At 35.2% G+C, this 19,591-nt stretch overlaps 1 protein-coding gene and 1 non-coding gene across 3 annotated transcripts; both read left to right on the top strand.

Annotated features, from left to right (window-relative positions):
* Positions 1 to 230: 230 nt before the first annotated feature.
* Positions 231 to 19,368, top strand: LOC122027985. Of its 2 annotated transcripts, XM_042586998.1 has the most exons (8): positions 231 to 510; positions 592 to 643; positions 735 to 774; positions 17,753 to 17,848; positions 18,580 to 18,633; positions 18,714 to 18,779; positions 19,011 to 19,089; positions 19,176 to 19,368. In XM_042586998.1, exons 1-8 carry the CDS (start codon positions 289 to 291, stop codon positions 19,251 to 19,253), a joined length of 687 nt encoding a protein of 228 aa, XP_042442932.1. In that variant the 5' UTR covers positions 231 to 288; the 3' UTR covers positions 19,254 to 19,368. The 2 variants fall into 2 exon arrangements, with proteins under 2 accessions (XP_042442932.1, XP_042442933.1); XM_042586999.1 differs by lacking the exon at positions 17,753 to 17,848.
* On the top strand, positions 7,553 to 7,659 carry LOC122028303. Its single transcript, XR_006124709.1, has one exon. It is a non-coding gene; the product is annotated as a small nucleolar RNA R71 (small nucleolar RNA).
* Positions 19,369 to 19,591: the final 223 nt, after the last annotated feature.

The following is a 19,591-nucleotide window of genomic DNA, read 5'->3' as shown; positions in this document are numbered from 1 at the left end:
TAGTTATTGTTCATAAAATATATATATATATATATATATATATATAAAATAATACGTTTAAGGAAAAATTTTTAATGAAAGTCTTAAAAATAGATACATAAATAATGAAATCCATAAAAAATAAAATGATGGATCATATATTCATATGTGAAATTTTTCTGAGATTTTTTTCTTTTTAAGTATATCATTGCTTTTATAAAACGATATATATAGACCCAGAGGTTTGTCGTTTGAGCTGGCTACGTTGGCAAACGTTCCCTCGACGCTCGCCTCGCGTTGCCGGCCTTCATGAGCTCCCTCGCCCCCCTAACCACCTCAAATTCTTGTCCTGGAACCTTCATCCTCTCATCTCTCTCCGGAGCCAATCCTTTCGCGCTACAAGGCGTTCGATCATCTCAGCGGAACGTTTCTAGGGTTCAAATTGCTGCCCCCAGGACGACACCGAGCATTTCGCCTGCGACGGGGAGATTCTTGACCGTCAATCTATGCTCCAAGAATGAGCAGCCCGAGGTTTAGATAATGGGATCTTGAAATTTTAGTTATCTTTTTTCTATTAAAAAAAACTTCATCGCCATTTGATTGCGTGATCAGGTGGAGGCCATTCATTGTGAGGACAAAAAGGAATTGCCTTGTAATTTGGACGGTAATTTCCATTCTTTGTTTTTTTTTTACTGTGATTTGGGTGTTCCTAATTCATGTTTGATGGGAGCTTATGATAATAATTTCATTTCCAGAGAGAAATAGCAAGGCATCGAAAGGATTTTCGTTGAATGGGTACTTCCTATTTACTGTTCTCGAAATGTTGAATTTTCAAGAAATTGATGGATTTTAAGATTCATATCTTGTTTTGTCTTTTGAGTCGTGTCATGGTACGCATTGTTTCAACTGCATGGAAGATTGCTAAATTGTAGCTTTAATTGTTTTTTCTTAGTTTGTGGCTTCTCTTGCAGCAATTAGTGTTATGTTATTTCTCCATGCTAGATAACAAACACTCCTCCGATCCTAGAATTATTTTGAGAAAGGCCTAATAGTACATTTATTTGCAACCAGATTATCCTTTTCCCTATTAATTTCTCATTGTGCTAAATCATAATAGTCTTTCATTCACCAAATTGACCATTTGCTTTGAAAGTTTGTATGACTTCCATAATCTACTTCGTATAAAGCATGAAGGATATGGATGGCAATGGGTACCTAATAATCAAGTGCTCGCAAGTATCCAACCATCTAAGTATATTTTCGGTGTTCAATTGTGCTTCATAATCAGGTCCTGGTTGGATTCAAAGTAGCCATTGCCCTCATATTTTATCCATTTAAGTCGATACCTTTGAATAAGACAAAACTTCAGTGAAGGCACCGTTCATCCTCACCATGTTATACTTGTGCAGGAATCTTAAAGAAACAATTATAAAATGCATGGTTATTTATTCAAATTTTAGGTGTGCTAGTTTAATATACCAAGGTTCGCTAGTTTAGCAGATGTAGGTATCGTAATTTTGTAGGCTTGTATACAATGAGATAGGAGTATTCTACTAGATTATAAGTGCTGCAGTTCTATATTGCAAGGTGTGCTAGCTTAGTAAACGTATGTGATAGTTTTGCAGACTTGTCTACAGTTGGAAAGTTTTGCAGATTATAAGTGCACCAATTCTGTATTTCAAGATGCACTGTTTTAGTAAAAATGGTGCATTAATTTAGTAAAACACGGTTGCACTTTTATTATACTTACATACAGTGTACAAATAATAACATATCTTAAGATTCTCATGGGACAACCGCCATGCGATGAAGGGACCCACCACTAGATCGTAGGCGAAGGGATTGGGCACCACCTGCTGTCTCAGATATATGCTTATCATCCTAAGTGTTAATTGCCTAATTGATTCAGGTTAGGGTTTGAATAGAACCTAAATATATGGGTAACTGACCTGCTGCTATTTATAACTAAGGTTGATAAATATTGATTCAGGTTCTATTTTTTTTTTTAAAAAAAATAATTATTGGAGGACTTTCAACAACGTCAATGATCCTTGTAGTTAAAGTTCTTCTAACAGATTTGTTCATAAAAAAAAAGTCACAAGCCTACCTAATCCGCAGGCGGAAAGCACTCCCTAATTACCTTACTAGATATCAGTAGTAGTGATGTAAATCAACTCATCTGATCAGTGACATAGATTAAAATTAATTTGAATGAAATAATGAGTGAAATTTTAAAGTAATGCAACAATAAGATCTAAAAAGATATGAGATATAATAATGTGCATACTTAAGGAAGACGATGATGTTTTTTACTTTTTGTCATATAAGTGTGACTTTTTATGACCATCTTTGATACATTTTCATATTTCAAAATAATTGTAAAAGAATATTATTGTATTTACCATCAAATACATCATTCTTGAATAAGTAACCAAACAACCATTCGTTAGCGTTCAATAAGTTGCATAAGTAGTTCCTCATAATATTTGTAGTTGGAAATATTTTTCCATGGTTGCTAGAATAACTGGAAAAACCAATGCTATTTATTGCTTTATGAGTAAATAAACTAGAAGACAGCTGTATGCTTGTCTCTGGACCAATTCAGTAGCAAGATCATTTATTTATTTATTTAAAGTCACTAATTAAATGCATGCCAAGAATGTGAATAACCAGTTAACAATCCAATTCTATGATATCAGGAATAAGAAATAATGAATCAAATTCAGCTAATTGTAAGGCTTTCTATTTTCAAATGCTTCAAGAAAGTCATATGAGTTTTCTATTTTCAAGTTCTTAAAATTATTATCATACTATAAAGATACTATAGAAAATGCATCCATGGACTTGGGTATCCAGAGAGTATAGGAAGAACAATGATCGGATAGAGAGTGAATCGGATGATAAGGGCAAGGCAAGGGGAGGTTGGATTGCAAACGATTGAGAAGGGTAAGGACAAGTGATGCAGCACAAGAAGCAAGATTGAGTGTTGGAAGGATTGTGGAATGGGAATCTGAAACTAGGTGGGAAAGAAGTGTAGAAGGATTGTAAAAACATAGGTTTCCCACTTAAGGTTCCTTGGCATCACACCATAGGGAGATTGCATTACACAATCTAAAGAGAATCCTCAAAAATTTCTATTTCTTATCCGAGCAATATAGCAACATACATATTTATACTAGTAGATGGTTGTTGTGCGACAAATCCGCAAGTGCACGGAAGTGTCGTCAAGTAATAATAAGATCGAATCCACAGAGATTGTTCATTAAGTACTAGTTAACTTCGTACAGCGAATTATCTAGATAATTGGAGGTTGGTTCACGAGTGCTTGAAAACTAGAAATTGAGAGTAGAGAGAGAAGGAAAGAGCTAGTGAAGTGAGGGAAAGAGTATGATGAGTAGAGAGGCAGAAAAGAGGGAATCGGAGAGATTACAATTGAAAGGCAGTAGGACCTCAGTGATCACAAAGAGAGAGAGAGAGAGAGAGAGAGAGCAGAGGGTTATCACAGGAAATGGTAGTGAGATCACTGAGAGAAGGCAGTGGTGAAGGCAATTCTAGGACTTCGGTTTCACCCAAATGATTGGAAACACCTAATCTATATTTGGTTTCCAGTCCTCAATGTATATTTATATAGGTAGACCATCCTATGGTATTCGATGTGAACTTTTTCTTCTAAAACAGCATATCAACCCTAATTGTTTAACGCATTAGGTATGATCCATTAAGTTCTATAATTGCCTAGGGTTCCTTGCGGTAAATCGGGTTTCACTTTCGTATCTGACTCTCCGCGTCTCAGTTTTCTAAGGATCGGAGGGTCAGGTTCTCCTTTCGGTTCATCCCCAATCCCTCGTGGGATACAAATTTCGTGCTTTTGGTATTGAGATCGTGTTAATACGGTAGATCCAGATCATAAACACACATCTCATCGAACAAAAAACATGCAAACACATAGATTACCTGAAAAATTGTTCACATAACAAAAGAGCTAGTCCCTACATCCTAGAATCATGAGAACTACTCCATAACAAATGAATTACAATCCAAAGACACAAATGAAAGTATTCATATAGATGAAAACAATGAATAGAGATAGAGAGATGCTTAGGGAGAAGATTCCCGGTATAGTAGTTCCTTGCGCCGGAGATGGATGGATCGTGATGGCTCTAGGGTTTCCCCAAGATGGGAAAACCCTTTCCTAAGGAGGGGGATGAAGTCCCTTTGTCCCGACCCCGGACCGATTTGATCGAATCCATTTTTATAGGTGCTAAGGTAGGCCGCATGACACGGCCCGTGCCGCTGGGCACCAGGGGCCGTGTCACGTGAGAAAGCTCAGATCTAGCGGCCATGACCCCTAGCGCTGGATACGGACTCCCATGGCTTGGTGGTCGAGCCTGCCACGACCCATGGCGATAGCCAGGGCTGCCCGTGGCAAGGCATGGCTTTTGGCTTGGCCTTTTCGCTCCCCGTTTCGCTCCTGTCATCCAAAATACACAAGAGTAGTATATAGGAACAATAAAGCATGAAATGAAGCATAAAACCAAGTTATATCAAATTATGCATGCAAATGTGGGTTACATGTAGTGTGAAAATCCTATAGACCTAACCCTTGCTTGTCCTCAAGCAAATATCAATATCAAGAATGCATGTGAGTTCATATCTCCTAAATTTTAATAAGTTCATCTAATCCTATCAGGTAGTATCATCTTTAAGCAAAGGTATTCAATTAGTTTCATCAAGCCTAACGAGCTAGCTTAGGTGCACAGTATATAATTTGTTCCTAAGGTTTCAAGTTCCTCTGTAACTCAAGTGTGTTTCCATAGTTTCTAGCATTAGGCACATACCTGCTATACGCAAGGTTCGTCCTCTCTTCCCAACACAAAGTCTCAAAAGTATGCTCAGTATTGAGAGAAATGGATAGATAACCCCAGTCACCTAACTCGGTCTTAGAGGGGCATCTTATCATTTCCACTCATGACAGCTTTTTTTTTATCCCTTTATTTCCACTATTCATTTTCTTTCATTTTAATTTTTATTCCTTTTGTCACTCAAGTGTTTTATTGTATTTCAAATGTTTCCTTCTCATTTAGGAATTCAATTTTTCCAAATGAGCTTTCACAAACTGAACATGATTCAGTAACTAAAATATTGAGAAAGGGGTCACTTATGGTCACCATGGTACTAGTCTAACAAAATGAATCATTACTATGTTGTACTACGTCAACCTTTCGGAAACAAATCAACATGATAGCAACTATCAAGTAGGCATGTGTAATGGTCAAACTATCTTCGTCTCCTTGCGAGTTCTTTCTAGTGGTCGGAGACGGTTTAGTGTGAGCATCTAAATCCTGGCTTTGTGAAAATCTACACACTCACAGGGAAAATATACCTCCCACATGCATATTATATAAGATAGAGCTAGAACTATATTGAATTTGATGAAACATGCATCAGAAATTGAGTCACATCCAACAAGATCAATTATAGGTATCTCTATGAAATTTTCTAAAAGATCACAAGAAATGTTGACCTTGCATTGCTGAGGAGTACTAAACAAGTGGATGAGGCTTCTTTTGGATGAAATGATGGTTCTGGCTCAGGTGGTAGTACACCAAAAGTGGTGATTCTCTGCATGAGTCCCCACACTTATATCCACAACTTGATCATTTTCTACAATTTCCATAATATCGAGTGGTTGTGGGAACACCGGAAGTGATTCATGAGATACTGCTTCCATAACACGGTTCCCTACACTTCCTTCTAAAACATTAACTTCATCACATATAGCGTTAGATAATTTACTAAGATCAATTTCATCACTAGGAGAATCAATAATTCCATAAGAAACTTCAAAATGATCATCTTATCATAAAAATCTTCATCATTAAGTAGTCCAATAAAGTTGCAAGCAAGGTTTGAAGTGCTGAGCCATGCCGCCCGAAACCGCTAGAATTTACCATTCCGGTGTGGAAGCGAAATCGACACCGCACGTAATAAATTTCGTGTGCGTCATCTGCACGCAATCGACGACTGCGGGACGCCTCCGCCCCACCGGAAGCGTCGCAAGACACTAGTGGCGCGGAGGCGAGCTGGAAGTGTCGCGCGACGCTTCCGGCACCATCAGAAGCGTCTCGCAACGCTTCCGGTGGCGCTGGAAGCACCGCGGGATGCCTCCACCGGCACTAGAAGTGACGCCGCCGTCGGAAGCGCCACGTGAGCGCTTCTCACGGGACGGTGCGTACTGTTATGTCGTACTGTTAAAAAGAAAAAAGATTTAATTAATTTAAACAATTTCCAACTAAAATGTGATATTTTGAATAGATTTTTATAAAGCCTAATTAAATTATCCCTATAAATATATTTAAAATAAAAAAATATTAATTGATATTATAAAATTCTTTTTTACTGTTTTAAATTTTACTAAAAAAAATTCTAATAAATCATATTTATATTGATAATTTTTTGTTACTATTTATATTTTGTTTCTGTTTAATTGATATTTTGATTTTTTTTTTACTATTTTAAATATATAAGATTTAAACTAATAATTAATTAAATGCATAAACAATTAATTTATATAATTATGATATATCAATTTTAATTCGAGTTAATAATATAGCTTTAAAGAAAACTATATTTAATTATTTTTTCTAATCATATTAGGTTGTTCAAAAACTTGTATAAAATCAATATACAACTTATTAATATACCATAAACATATTTATTTAATAATTACTATATATAAATAAAAAAAATATCGAAACTGTATCGGCACGGCACAATACGATACCCAAACCGTATCGTTTCGGTCTATGATCGAAACCTTGGCACATATCGAGATTTTAAATCTTGGCTGCAAGTGACTAATTCATCATCATTTGAAAATTCATCATCCTGATTTAATTCAACCAATTTGCATGCAACTAAATTATTATCACATAATCTACGCAATTTGTCTTCGCTCATAATTATATCTTGCCTTTGTGAGAAAGGGATTTATAGTACAAAATTATCTTGCTGCGTCATTAGAGTGGATTTCTGATTCCTATCCTCAGTCCCCTTTTTTACCAAGTGGCGGAGATCCAAATTGCTTGTCCAATGTTATAGTGTGACCAACCGTTGAGGGAAGGGTACTTGTGGCCTATAGACATTTTCTGGAGTGTTGAAATTGAGTTTTTGTGATTTCCCTTTGTTCTCCCCCTCATTTCTATACAAATCTTTCATAAATTCTTCAAGATTCTCGTCACATCTAAACTTGAAAGCATTACAATCTGTATTGGACTTCTCTTTTTTTACGACTTCTCATTCTGTGTTTTGTTATTTTCAAGTCTCATGGAAAGTTACATTGCATCTTGTTCAATCGACACAGTTGCATTCATGGATCACACTTCTAGAATTCTCGAGGGAGATGTCACTAAGTTTTCACTTGACCATCCCTAGAGGTTCGTTGTCACTAGATCAATTAATGTATATGTTTCTTCTAAACTTTTGTTTATCAAGGAACCTCGTTGAATCTAAAAATCTCTTACTTGAAAAAAAAATCCCTATGTAGAATATGTGCACTGTTAGTCATCTTTCCAACCCATAGTGAGGACACTGCCTTAATAACCCTTTGAATCTATCTTATGCTTCAAATAGTGATTCTCCATCTTCCTGAGTAAAATTTGTAATGTAATTCCTCATGTACACTGTTCTTCTTGGAGGGAAAAAGTAATTCAAGAATCGTTGCTCCAATTATTCCCAACTTGTTATGCTTTGCGGAGAGAGAGAATAAAACCAAGTCCTTGCTCTATCTTTGATGCTAAAAAATATGCAATCAACCGAACAACATCAGTAGAGACTCCCTCATAATTCACCATATATCCAAGAAATATCTCCAGGTGTTCATAAGGGTTTTCTAAATTTTCTCCTCTAAATTTGTGACCTTGTATCATGAAAATTAATTCTGGGTTAAGTTGAAAATTGTCTGCTTCAATTTGGGATTGCACAATGGGAGATCTGAATCTTCTAGAAATGGGTACGAAAAATTCTCCTAAAGGTCTAGTTGAAAGGTTAGTGCTCATTGAATCTTAGAAAATCACAATTATTAGAAAAACTGAAATGCAGAATTTAAATTGTAAGAAATAAAAATGCAGAAATAAAGAAAAATAAGTAAATGAAAAATCTATTAACAAGTCTAGAGTAACTTAAATGTTAATCAACTAATGTTAATCGAAACAGTTCCCGACAATGGTGCCAAAAATTTGATGTTGTGGCAAATCCACAGTGCACAAAAGTATCGTCAAGTACTGATAAAATTGAATCCACGGGGATTATTGATTAAGCACTAGTTAACTTCACATAGCAAATTATTTAGACAATTGGAGGTTGGTTTACGAGCGCTTGAAAACTAGAAATTGAGAGCAAAAAGTGAAGGAAAGAGCGAGAGAAGTGAGGGAAAGAGTGTGACTAGAGAGGCAGAGAAGAGGGAATCAGAGAGATCACAATAGAAAGGCAGTAAGACCTCAATGAGAAGGCAGTGGGTGACAACAGTGGTGATCACACAAAGAGAGAGAGAACAGAGGGTTATCACAGGAAATGACGGTGAGATCACCAAGAGAAGGCAGTGATGAAGGTAATTCTAGGATTTCAGTTTCACCTAAATGATTGTAAACACTTAATTTATGTTTGGTTTCCATTCCTCAATGTGCATTTATATAGATAGATCATCCTATGGTATTCGATGTAAATTTTTGCTTCTACAATGACGTATCAACCCTAATCAACTAACGTATTAGGTATGATCCATTAAGTTCTATGATTGCCTAGGGTTCCTCCCGGCAAATCGGGTTGCACTTTCATATCCAACTTTCCATGTCTCGATTTTATACGGTCGAAGGGTCAGGTTCTCCCTTCGGTTCATCCCCAATCCTTTGTGGGATACAAATCTCGTACTTTTGGTATCGAGATCGTGTTAACACGGTAGATCTAGATCATAAACATACATTTCATCGAACAAGAAACATACAAACATAAAGATTACCTGAAAAAATGTTCACATAACAAAAGAGCTACTCCCTACATCCTAGAATCATGAGAACTACTCCATAACAAAGGCATTACAATCCAAAGACACAAATGAAAGCATTCATATAGATGAAAATAATTAATAGAGATAGAGAGATGCTTAGGGAAAAGATTCTCGTTGTCTTTGGAGTAGTTCCTTGCACCGGAGATGGACAGATCACGATGGCTCTAGGGTTTCCCCAAGAGGGGAAAACCCTCTCCCAAGGAGGGGGACGAAATCCCCTAGTCCCAGCCTCGGGCCGATTTGATCGAATCCCCTTTTATAGGTGCTAAGGTCAGTCGCGTGACACGGCCCGTGCCGCTGGGCACGAGCGGTTGTGTCGGTGAGAAAGCTCAGATCTAGCGGCCATGACCTATGGCGCTGGCCACATGCAAGCCATGGCGTGGCGACAGAGCCTGCCACGGGCGGAGGCGTTGGCCACGGCCACCTATGGCAAGGCGTCAGAGCCACGGGCTGTGGCACTAGCCACGACCGCCCATGGTAGGGCATGACTTTTGGCTTGGTCTTTTCACTCCCCGTTTCGCTCCTATCATCAAAAATATACATGAGCAGTATCTAGGAACAATAAAATATGAAAATGAAGCATAAAACCAAGTTATACCAAATTATGCATGCAAAAGTGGGTCGAATGTAGTGCAAAAACATGATGAAAACCCTATATATTTCATACTTATCAATGGCCTCATAGAAAACACAAAGGACTCGTAAAAGATTCACATAGGAAACATAAAGCACTTATAGAAACTCACATAGGAAATATAAAGGACTCGTAAAACTCACAGCAAATATAAAAACTCTTAATTTATGTTGCAATTTTCAAGCATTGGATGTTAAAACACATTGGAATTGCTAGAAATTTATAGCCGACTTTTGTCTTTCAAAACCCTTTAGAATAACTTTATATTATTTCCCAAATAGACTCATCATTTTGCAAAGGATGCCAAATTAAAATTGGAGCTTTGGAATCTTTATTTGGATGTTATAAACTTTTAATGGAGCTTGCCACTTGTCTCCATCACAAAGAGTAGATGGTGGACTTTGGAGAAGGGTGAGGTCAAATGGACGCAAGGGCGGGTGGAGATTGGAGAGTAGAGGGTGGAGTGAGCCGAAGGATAAAGAGAGTGGTGCTAGAGGCAAAGGATAGGAAGATGTGGATAGGGAAATGAAGCTGGTTCTCATGTGGGGGAGAGAGGCATGATAAGGTAAAAGTTTAGTTAATTGATAGGGTAAATCTTTTATATATATATATATATATATATAATTGAGAGGTCCTGCATACAAGTGTAACTAAGATGAAATGGTTAATATATATTAATATGTGATACGTCGTGTTATGGTTGAAAAGCTAAACAAATTGATCAAAGATCTAAATAAAATGTAATTGTTTTTGTGCCAAAATACAATACATGCTGGTATGAATAAGCTTCTTTACAACTTTACTATAATTTAACTAATCATATTAAATTTTTTAACATGCATCCTTTTTGTTTCTACATGATGCATATTTTTGTTAACATGCTTGAATATTTCCATATGTGATAAGATGTGAGTGTGGGTAGGATGTTGAGCACCTTCCTCAATCAATAGGCGTTCATCAAGGGTATCAAAATCTTCATCACTTCCTGGATTTCCAAAATAATCTTCTCCATGAGATTCATGTTTAGGTTTGATGATTATGATATGGACATTTTGACACCAGGTGTTTTGTATGATGACAATTACAACATTGTATGCTGAAATTAAGGTTACAATTAGAATTAGGTCTTTCTCATTTCTTTGTTTTGTAGTTTTGAATCGTTGGATGACACTTGCAAGACAAATTGAGCTACTTGATTTCCGTAATAATGGTTTCCCTTTAAAGGTTGTTGCAATTTTATTCGAAGTAGTTGACTGTCTAAATATAGGAGACCCTAGGTAGTGCTTGATTTCAACAGTCTTATGACAAACCACTACTATGGTTTTAGGAGAAAATGACCTAATCTGTCCTCTAATTTCTAGCGTAAATCCATTTGTAAATTAAATTAGGTTTTGTTCAGGATTAGTCTAGGATTACAGTGCATGCGTATATCACGAAACTTATTTCGATACTGAATTACACTTAGAGATGACTATTTCAAATTTGTCCACCTATTGTGTAGTTTATTCTTAAAGTGTGTTGAAAGTACAGTCTGGCAATTTAAATTTCACTTTGGGTCGATCATGAGAGTAAAATAAGGGTTTTGATTATCTACTCATTGTGAAATTATGAAGTGGGCTCACAAATTTCCCAACTAATTTGGATGAGCTATATGGATCTAACCACTCCATTGAGCTTATGGACCTCTATGCAAGATAATATCATTAGTAATATTTCAATCAATTAAATTATTTTATAATACTAACTAACAACAACAACCAAGTTTTTTCCCACTAGGTGGGGTCAGCTATATGAATCTTTTTACGTCATTGAGCTCTATCTCCTACTATATCATCATCTATATTTAAATAAAATTTATTTTATTTTATTGTTGCTAACCAAGTCTTTTTTGGTCTTCCTCTTCCTCGTTTGATATGCATGCTTATCATAATTTCACATCGCCTAACTGAAGCATTTATTGGTCGTCTAAGTATATGTCTGTATCATCTTAAACGTGTCTCTCGGAGTTTTTCCTCAATAGATGCAACTCCGACTTTCTCTCTAATGCTCTCATTTCTTATTTTGTCCATCCTCGTATGTCTACACATTCACCTTAACATCCTCATTTCTGCAACTCTCATCTTCTGCTCATGTGCTCCAATCATAGCTCAACATTCAGCTTCATATAACATAGCAGGTCTAACTGTGGTTTTATAGAACTTACCTTTAAGTTTGAGAGGTACTTTATGATCACATAAAACACTCGACGCTCCCCTCCATTTCAACCATCCTGCTTGTATTCTATGGAAGACATCTCTCTCAATCCCTCCACCGTTTTGCAAAATTGATCCTAAATATTTAACTCTCTCGGTTCCGGACAACTCGTCCTCTCCTATCTTAACAATTGTCTCATTACTTCTAATATTACTAAACTTAAATTTCATATATTCTGTCTTTAATCTATTAAGCTTAAAACCATTCCTTATAGTGCTTCCCGCCAATATTCTAGTTTAGCATTTACTCCTTCACGTGTTTCATCTACCAAAATAATATCATTTGCCAACAACTTGCATCATGTCTTGAATGTGCGAAGTGAGTTCGTTCATAATTAGTGTAAAAAGATAAGGACTTAGAGCTCATCCTTTGTGTAACCCATATCTTTATTGGAAATGCTTCAGTTACTCTGCCTGAAGTCTTTACTTTGATCGTTATATCTTCATACATATCCTTGATTAGTTTAATATATATTATGCTAACACCTCTCTTTTCTAGAATTCTCCATATAATTTCTCTTGGGACTCTATCATAAGTTTTTTCTAAGTTAATGAATACCATGTGTAAATCTTGTTTTTGCATATTTTTCAATTAGTTATCTAAAAAGATGTATAGCTTCTATTGTCGACTTTCAAGGCATGAACCTTAATCTTTTTTCTATTATTTTTTTCCAAAGTTTCATAGTATGACTCATTAGTTTAATACTCCTATAGTTTGCACAATTTTGTACGTCTCCCTTATTCTTATATAAGGGAACTAGAGTACTTATCCTCCATTGATCAAGTATTTTTTTCGTTTTCAATATCATGTTAAATACTTTAGTAAGTCATTCAATACCATATTTCCCTAGCCACTTCCATACCTTTATCGGAATATCATCTGGTCCAACAGCTTTTTCATTATGCGTCTTATTTAAAGTTTGTTTTACTTATAAAGTTTGAATTCTACGATAAAAATTAAAATTTCTATACTCATTTGACCTACTTAAATTACCTAAGTTAAGTTGGTCATCTAAACCTTCATTAAAAAGTTGATGAAAATACCTCTTCCACCGCTCTTTTATTTCTCCATCGTTTACTAATATCCTATTACATTCATCTTTAATACATTTTATTTGGCTAAGATCTCTTGTTTTTCTTTCTCTCACTTTAACTATTCTATAATGTCTCTTTCCCCTTCTTTTGTATTCAATTTTCGATATAATAGTTCAAAAGTTTTATTTTTTGTTTCACTCACTACTTTCTTAGCTTCTTTCTTGGCTATTGTGTATTTTTTTAAGTTTGTCTCGTTTTTACAAATATATAATTCTTTATAAGCTATTCGTTTTTTTCCTTCACTTTCTCTTGTACTTTCTCATTCCACCACCAAGATTTCTTATTTAGTGGTGCATGTCCCTTTGACTCACCGAATACACTCTTAGCTATTATTTTCAACTTTAATACCATCTTTTCCCATGTTGTATTAGAGTCATCGTATATTTCACCTAATGCTTGTACTTATACCTTCTCCTTAAATATATTTTGCTTCCCATCCTTTAACTTTCACCACTTTATTCTAGGAATCATATATATTTTTTTCTATTGATACTATGTTTGAGGCGTATATCCAACACTACTAACCTATATTGGGTAGTTAAAATTTCTCCAGGGATGACTTTGCAATATTTACAAATCTTTCTATCCTTCTTCCTAACCATAAGAAAGTCAATTTACGATTTATTATTCCCACTTTTGAATGTGACTAAGTGTTTTTCTCTTTTCTTAAAAAACGTATTAGTTAATATAAGTTCATATGCTATCGTAAAATCTAATATAGTTTTCCTTCCTCATTTCTTGTTCCAAACCCATAACTCCCATGTACCCTCTCATATTCCTCATTTTTCACTCCGACATGTCCATTTATATCACCTCCTATTAAAATCATTTCATTTGATGGAATATTTTGTAATATTTCATCTAAGTCATCCCAAAACCTTGATTTGGTAGCTTCATTTAATCTTACTTGTGGTGCATATACACTAATTATGTTCATAGTTTCTTTTGTCACTATTATCTTAAGGGTTATAATTCTATCCCCTTTTCTAACTACTCCTACAACTTCATCCTTTAACAAACTATCTACAATAATACCCACTTCATTTCTTGTTTTACTCTTTCCAGTGTACCATAACTTAAAACCCGAGTTCTCTATCATTTTTGCATTCTCACCTACCCATTTTGTCTCTTGTACACACAAAATACTAATTCTTCTCCTAATCATCATATCTACTACCTCCATTGATTTACCAGTGAGAGCTCCTATGTTCCATGTTTCAAATCTTAGATTATTAGTTTTCCTATCATATTTGTTCTTATCCAACTTATGGTGTGAGAACTCTTGTCTATTTAACACTACACCCAAGTTCTCATGGAGATGTAGCGGTCCTATGGTGTGAGAACTCTTGCCTATTATATAATACTAACTAATGTTTTGATTTTATTTTGTTTCCCTCAATACCCCACATTTTGTATTCTAATAAATTCAACTATATTTAATTCATCAAAAGAAAATCAAAGAAAGAAAGGTGGAGGCCATGAGCAAAAAATGAGTCAATTGCTTTTTATAATAATTTCCAAAAGAATGAAAAATTTCTATCATCATTTAGATATTTAATTTCACTGTGAAAGAATTTTTAATTAAGAAAATTTGTTTTTACTTTTATGAAAATATTGATGTTCTCCCACGAAGGAATGACTAGAGGTGTTGTCCACAAAATAGAGTTGTATTGCCTATAAGAGCCACCTTAGCAAGACAATGGCGTTAGTTTGAAGAAAAAGAGAATGCTAATAGTAAAACATAAAGGAACAAAAGAATTAGCAAAAGATAATCCGATCTAGGTTGTTGTTTCAACTTGATAACTCGAGCAAAGCTTCATAGAGAATATAGTATCAGTTTCATCTAATGCGAGGCAGTTCTCATAACTCCTTGTGTTTGAAGTACCTAGTTTCTTCATGAATATATGAGGATTTCTCTTTTCTAACAAGTCTATGAGAAATTTGTCATTTTGGGTATCGTTCCTTCATCTTCTTTGTGATTTTTTATTTATGATTGAGCATAGATATGTTGTCTACAATTTAGTGAGTGTTGATTAAGGGATAGTCAATTAGGGAGCCCCCTCTATCTATACATTGATTAGGTTAAGGTTATTTGCCTATGGGCCCTTATACATTTGAATATCCCCTTAAGCTGGTACATATATATCATATTACCTTAGGTGGCGTTTGGTTCACTCCTAAGAATCAGAATGGGAATGGATATCATAGTATTATGGAATGAGAATGAGTATGAGCTTAGGTATCATTTTAAAAAATAATGTTTGGTAGTTGAATATTTTCAATCGGAATAAACCTAAATTTTCTTTTTTACCCTTAGAGGAAAATAAGAGAAAAAAAAGATGTGAGAAAAAAATATGATGAGAGAGAAAGTGTGATGGGAAGAAAAATGAAGAGAGGGAAACTGTGGTGAGAGAGAGCGTGATAGGAAAGATTGAGAGAAAAAAGTATGATGAGAGAAAATGAGAAGAGATTGAGGAGAGAGAAAGTATGATGAGAGAGAATGCTGAGAGAGAAAGTATGATAGGAAAAATGAAGAGAGGAAAAGTGTGATGAGAGAAAATGAGAAGAGAGAATGTGATGGGAGAGAATGAAGAGAGGGAAAATGTGATGAGGAAAATAAGGAGAGAGAATATGGTAGGAGAGATTAAGGAGAGAGAAAATGTGATGAGAGAGAAAGTGTGATGAAAAAAATGAGAGAGTGTGTAATGGGAGAGAGAGTGTGATGAAAGATAATGAAGAGAGAGAAAATGAGGAGAGAGTGTGTGATGAGAGAATACATGGAGAAAATGATAGAGAATGTGTAATGAGAGAAAATGAAGAGAGAAAGAGTGTGATGGGAGAGAATGAAGAGAGGGAAAGTATGATGAGAGAAAATGAGGAGAGAGTATGGTAGGAGAGATTGAGGAGAGAGAAAGTGTGATAAAAAAATGAGGAGAGAGTGTGTAATGGGAAAGAAAGTGTGATAGAAGAGAATGAAGAAAGAGAAAATGAGGAGAGAGAGTATGTGATGGGAGAGAATATAGGGAGAAAATAGTAGAAAATGTGTGATGAGAGAAAATGAGGAGAGAGAAAGTATGTTGAGAGAATGAGGAGAGAGAAAATATGATGAGAGAGAACAAGGAGAGAGTGAAATGAAAGAAAAATTGAACAAATATATTAAGGGTATTTTTATCTAAAACTTAATTTTCATTCTCATTCTTATCAAAATTCAAGGGAAGAAGTGGGTTTTATCAATACCCAAGTTTTTGGGTTTCATTCCAAAATCTTGATTCCATTCCCATCAACCACACATAAGGTTTGGGAATGAATCCATTTTTTCATTCCCAAACCCCTAAATCAAACGCCACCTTAGTTACAAAATATATTGAATTATAAGACATCTCAAAGATGTAGCATCTGGTGATTGGAACTAATAAAAAAATGCAATGATTTCCTTAGATCGTACGTTTTCTCTAACAACATAATGCTAATATCTCTTTATTTTGTCCTCTTATGGAATGCTGGTTGGAGTCAATATGCATAGCAACTTTGTTATTACAATATAACTTCATTGATTAGTAGGACGAATACCTAGCCTAGTCATTAGCTTTTTGAACCAATAAACTCATATGTGATGAAAAGCGGTAGCTCTATATTCTATCTCTAACTTGTCTTTGATGCTTGGTCTCATGCCTTTCACTTTTCCCATATGCGAGTCTTTTCTAAAAGACCAGAATAATAACCTGTGGATCATCAGTCTATAAGACAGCCTACCTAATTTGCGTTATCATATTTAGTTAATGAAGGTGACCTAAATCACGATTAAAAAACATGTATCTAAGAAAACCTCAAGGTACCAAAGAACTCTGACGTACATCTTAATGACCATGATATTGAGACACAATAAATTAGTTGGTTACACATGGAGCAAAGGAAAAGTTGTTGCCATGTAATCTAGAGGTCACGACTTCAAGTCTTAGAAATAACCTATTGCAAAGTAAAATAAGGCTGCGTACAATAGACTCTTCCCGGCATTGGCGGGAGCTTTGTGTACCGGGCTATCTTTCTTTTACACATAGAGCAAAGGAAGCAGTAGCTACTCATCATCATGATTAAGACATGTTTGCGCCCAGTATATGGGGTCATTTATATTAATTTTTTCCCTCCGTTAAGCTCTATGCAAGGTAGCATCAAAGGAAACATCAGGTCTTTATTTACCCAATTAATCTGCTGTATTTCTCTAGATCAAATTTTGACTTCCTCTGATGGAACCAATATAATATAACATTTGGATTCATACTAGTGCCAATAGGTCTGATACAAAACATACTAGCTTCTTTAGCTTCCTTGCATTTTTTCCATGTTTGCCAATTCTGTTGTTTGCAATGAATTATCTCTGTCCTGGGTTTCCTCTTTGTTCTGGAAGTGCAAGTAAATTTTAAAGCTAAATGCAGCTTCACTCCACAGGAACTGCTGCAAAAAATTTTGACAAAAAAATGATCAATTGCACTGCCTGTCCAGCTATATAATTTGACAATTTGTGTATACCGTTTATCTTCTATTTGATGGTGTCACATTCAATTTCTTAGCTCAACTAAATAGATGATGGAATAAATTTTTATGCACATCATGTGTTTATCATCTCAATGGTGTTTCATTCAATCCTTTTTCTAGTATGTTTATTATTCCAAGTGTTTTTCATGCACATGTTTTCTTCTCTTTATATCAACTATGGTATTTATTACATAGGATAATGCAGAGGTTAAAGAGATATGGAGTTGCAGGAGTACTCTCCTATGGGCTACTTAACACCGTATACTATCTGACAACGTTTTTGTTGGTTTGGTTAGTTTTTCTTTCTTTTTTCATATCCTGGCTTGCGTACTCCCTGTAAAATGTACTTGAAAAGTATGATTTTCTAGTGGAAAAATGTGAATGATAATTTTTTTTAATGCATTAAACTAAAGATTTGCTTATCTGGAAATCAATTTTAAATAGCTAGCCAATTTCTTCTAGTTTTTATTTTTGAGATGAATAAATAAATGTAATGGAAGATTGTGATTTCATTCATTGTTGAATTATTTCGTTTGAGATTGTTTTTTGGATAAGTCTTTATTTTTATATGCTTTATTTATTTTTACTAAAGGATATCCAATGGTTAAATTTTTTTGATATCAGTCTGCTACTTGGGCATCTGTCATTTTAGTTCAGAATTTATGTAATTGTTTGTTCCTTTTTGGTCATTCCTCTCACAAATTTATCCCCAAACAAACGTATTGCTTCCAGTTTTTGATAATCTTGATATTGGTTATTGTCAGTGTGGCTCGGTTTACTTGCTTGCATATATGCAGGGAACTAAAGGCTACTACAGGTGGCTTAACTAGCTGCAAAGTTTTATCCTCTATCATGAGAGGAGATACTGTAATCTTTTATTTCAGGGTAGCTTGACTCATTCAGTTGAATAATCTCAATTTTCTGATGTTCAGTGTACTTGTGTAAATTATAAAGAACCAATAGCCTTTTGTTCCCTAAGCTGCTGGACTTAATTGTGCAAATAACCACTGAGCACCTTTCAGGTTTTATTTCTCACCTGCGCCTGGAAAAATGGGTTATCCTGCAGCAGTTAAAAGGCAATGATCATAATGATTGCTTAGTTTCTTCTCTTTACATCAGCATTTGTGAACACTATTGGCATTGCATCCAATAATAGGTTTCTGAAAATGATGGCGATGGTTTGGGCTGGGAGCCAAGTTACCAAGATCATAAGAGCTGGAGGGTAAACTTTTCCCTAAATGATATTTAATATTAAACTTGTTTTCCTGTAAATTCTGTTTACTGAACTACAATATTAGCTTTTAATGAGTAATTAATGTTATTTTCAGTTTCCCCAATAAGGGCTTACCTTCTGGAAATAGCTGGATCACACTAATGAATCTGAATTAGTTGTTTACATGAATAGTTGTGAACCTGGTTTTTAATGCCTTCATCTTGTTTATTCCATGCTCAGGGCTCTTGCATTAGCTCCTGTTGTAGACCGAGGATTATCATGGTTCACGGTGAAGTTTAACTTTGAATCGGAAGGAAAGGTAAAGATGGATATGCGAAACCATGAACGTTCTTTGGTTTTACTAGATGCGTCTTGTTGACTCATGTTCTCATCAATATTCTTCAGGCATTCGCAGCAATTGCATGTGTATGCTTTGGGTTGGCTCTTTCTCTCTTCTTTGGATTGACCTTGCTTTGGGCATAACTATCCTTTGTTACTTTGGCCAATCTGTTTCTTGCAATTGGTCAAGATTTTCCTTCCCCAGATGTCATAAACTTTGGCAAAATAAAAGGTACTGGATTGTGATTCTCTTGAACCACAACCTTTTTGTCACCAATTTTTTTAGCATGAAATTGCAACGTGGACCGAAATCATGCTTCAAACTAATAAAGTGCCGAGTTGATCTGTTCCAAACAATGCTTAAATTTTTTTTTAGAGCAAATTTTAAACTCTTTGTAAATGATATTTGTCAGTGAAACTTCCAAATAAAATGCATGTTCATTCTAGTTCTAGTGAGATCAGTCAGTCTTATTAATGCCTTC

The sequence above is a fragment of the Zingiber officinale genome, chromosome 10A (assembly GCF_018446385.1).
Source record: "Zingiber officinale cultivar Zhangliang chromosome 10A, Zo_v1.1, whole genome shotgun sequence".
NCBI lineage: Eukaryota > Viridiplantae > Streptophyta > Magnoliopsida > Zingiberales > Zingiberaceae > Zingiber > Zingiber officinale.
This window is presented reverse-complemented; position numbering and strand designations above follow the sequence as displayed.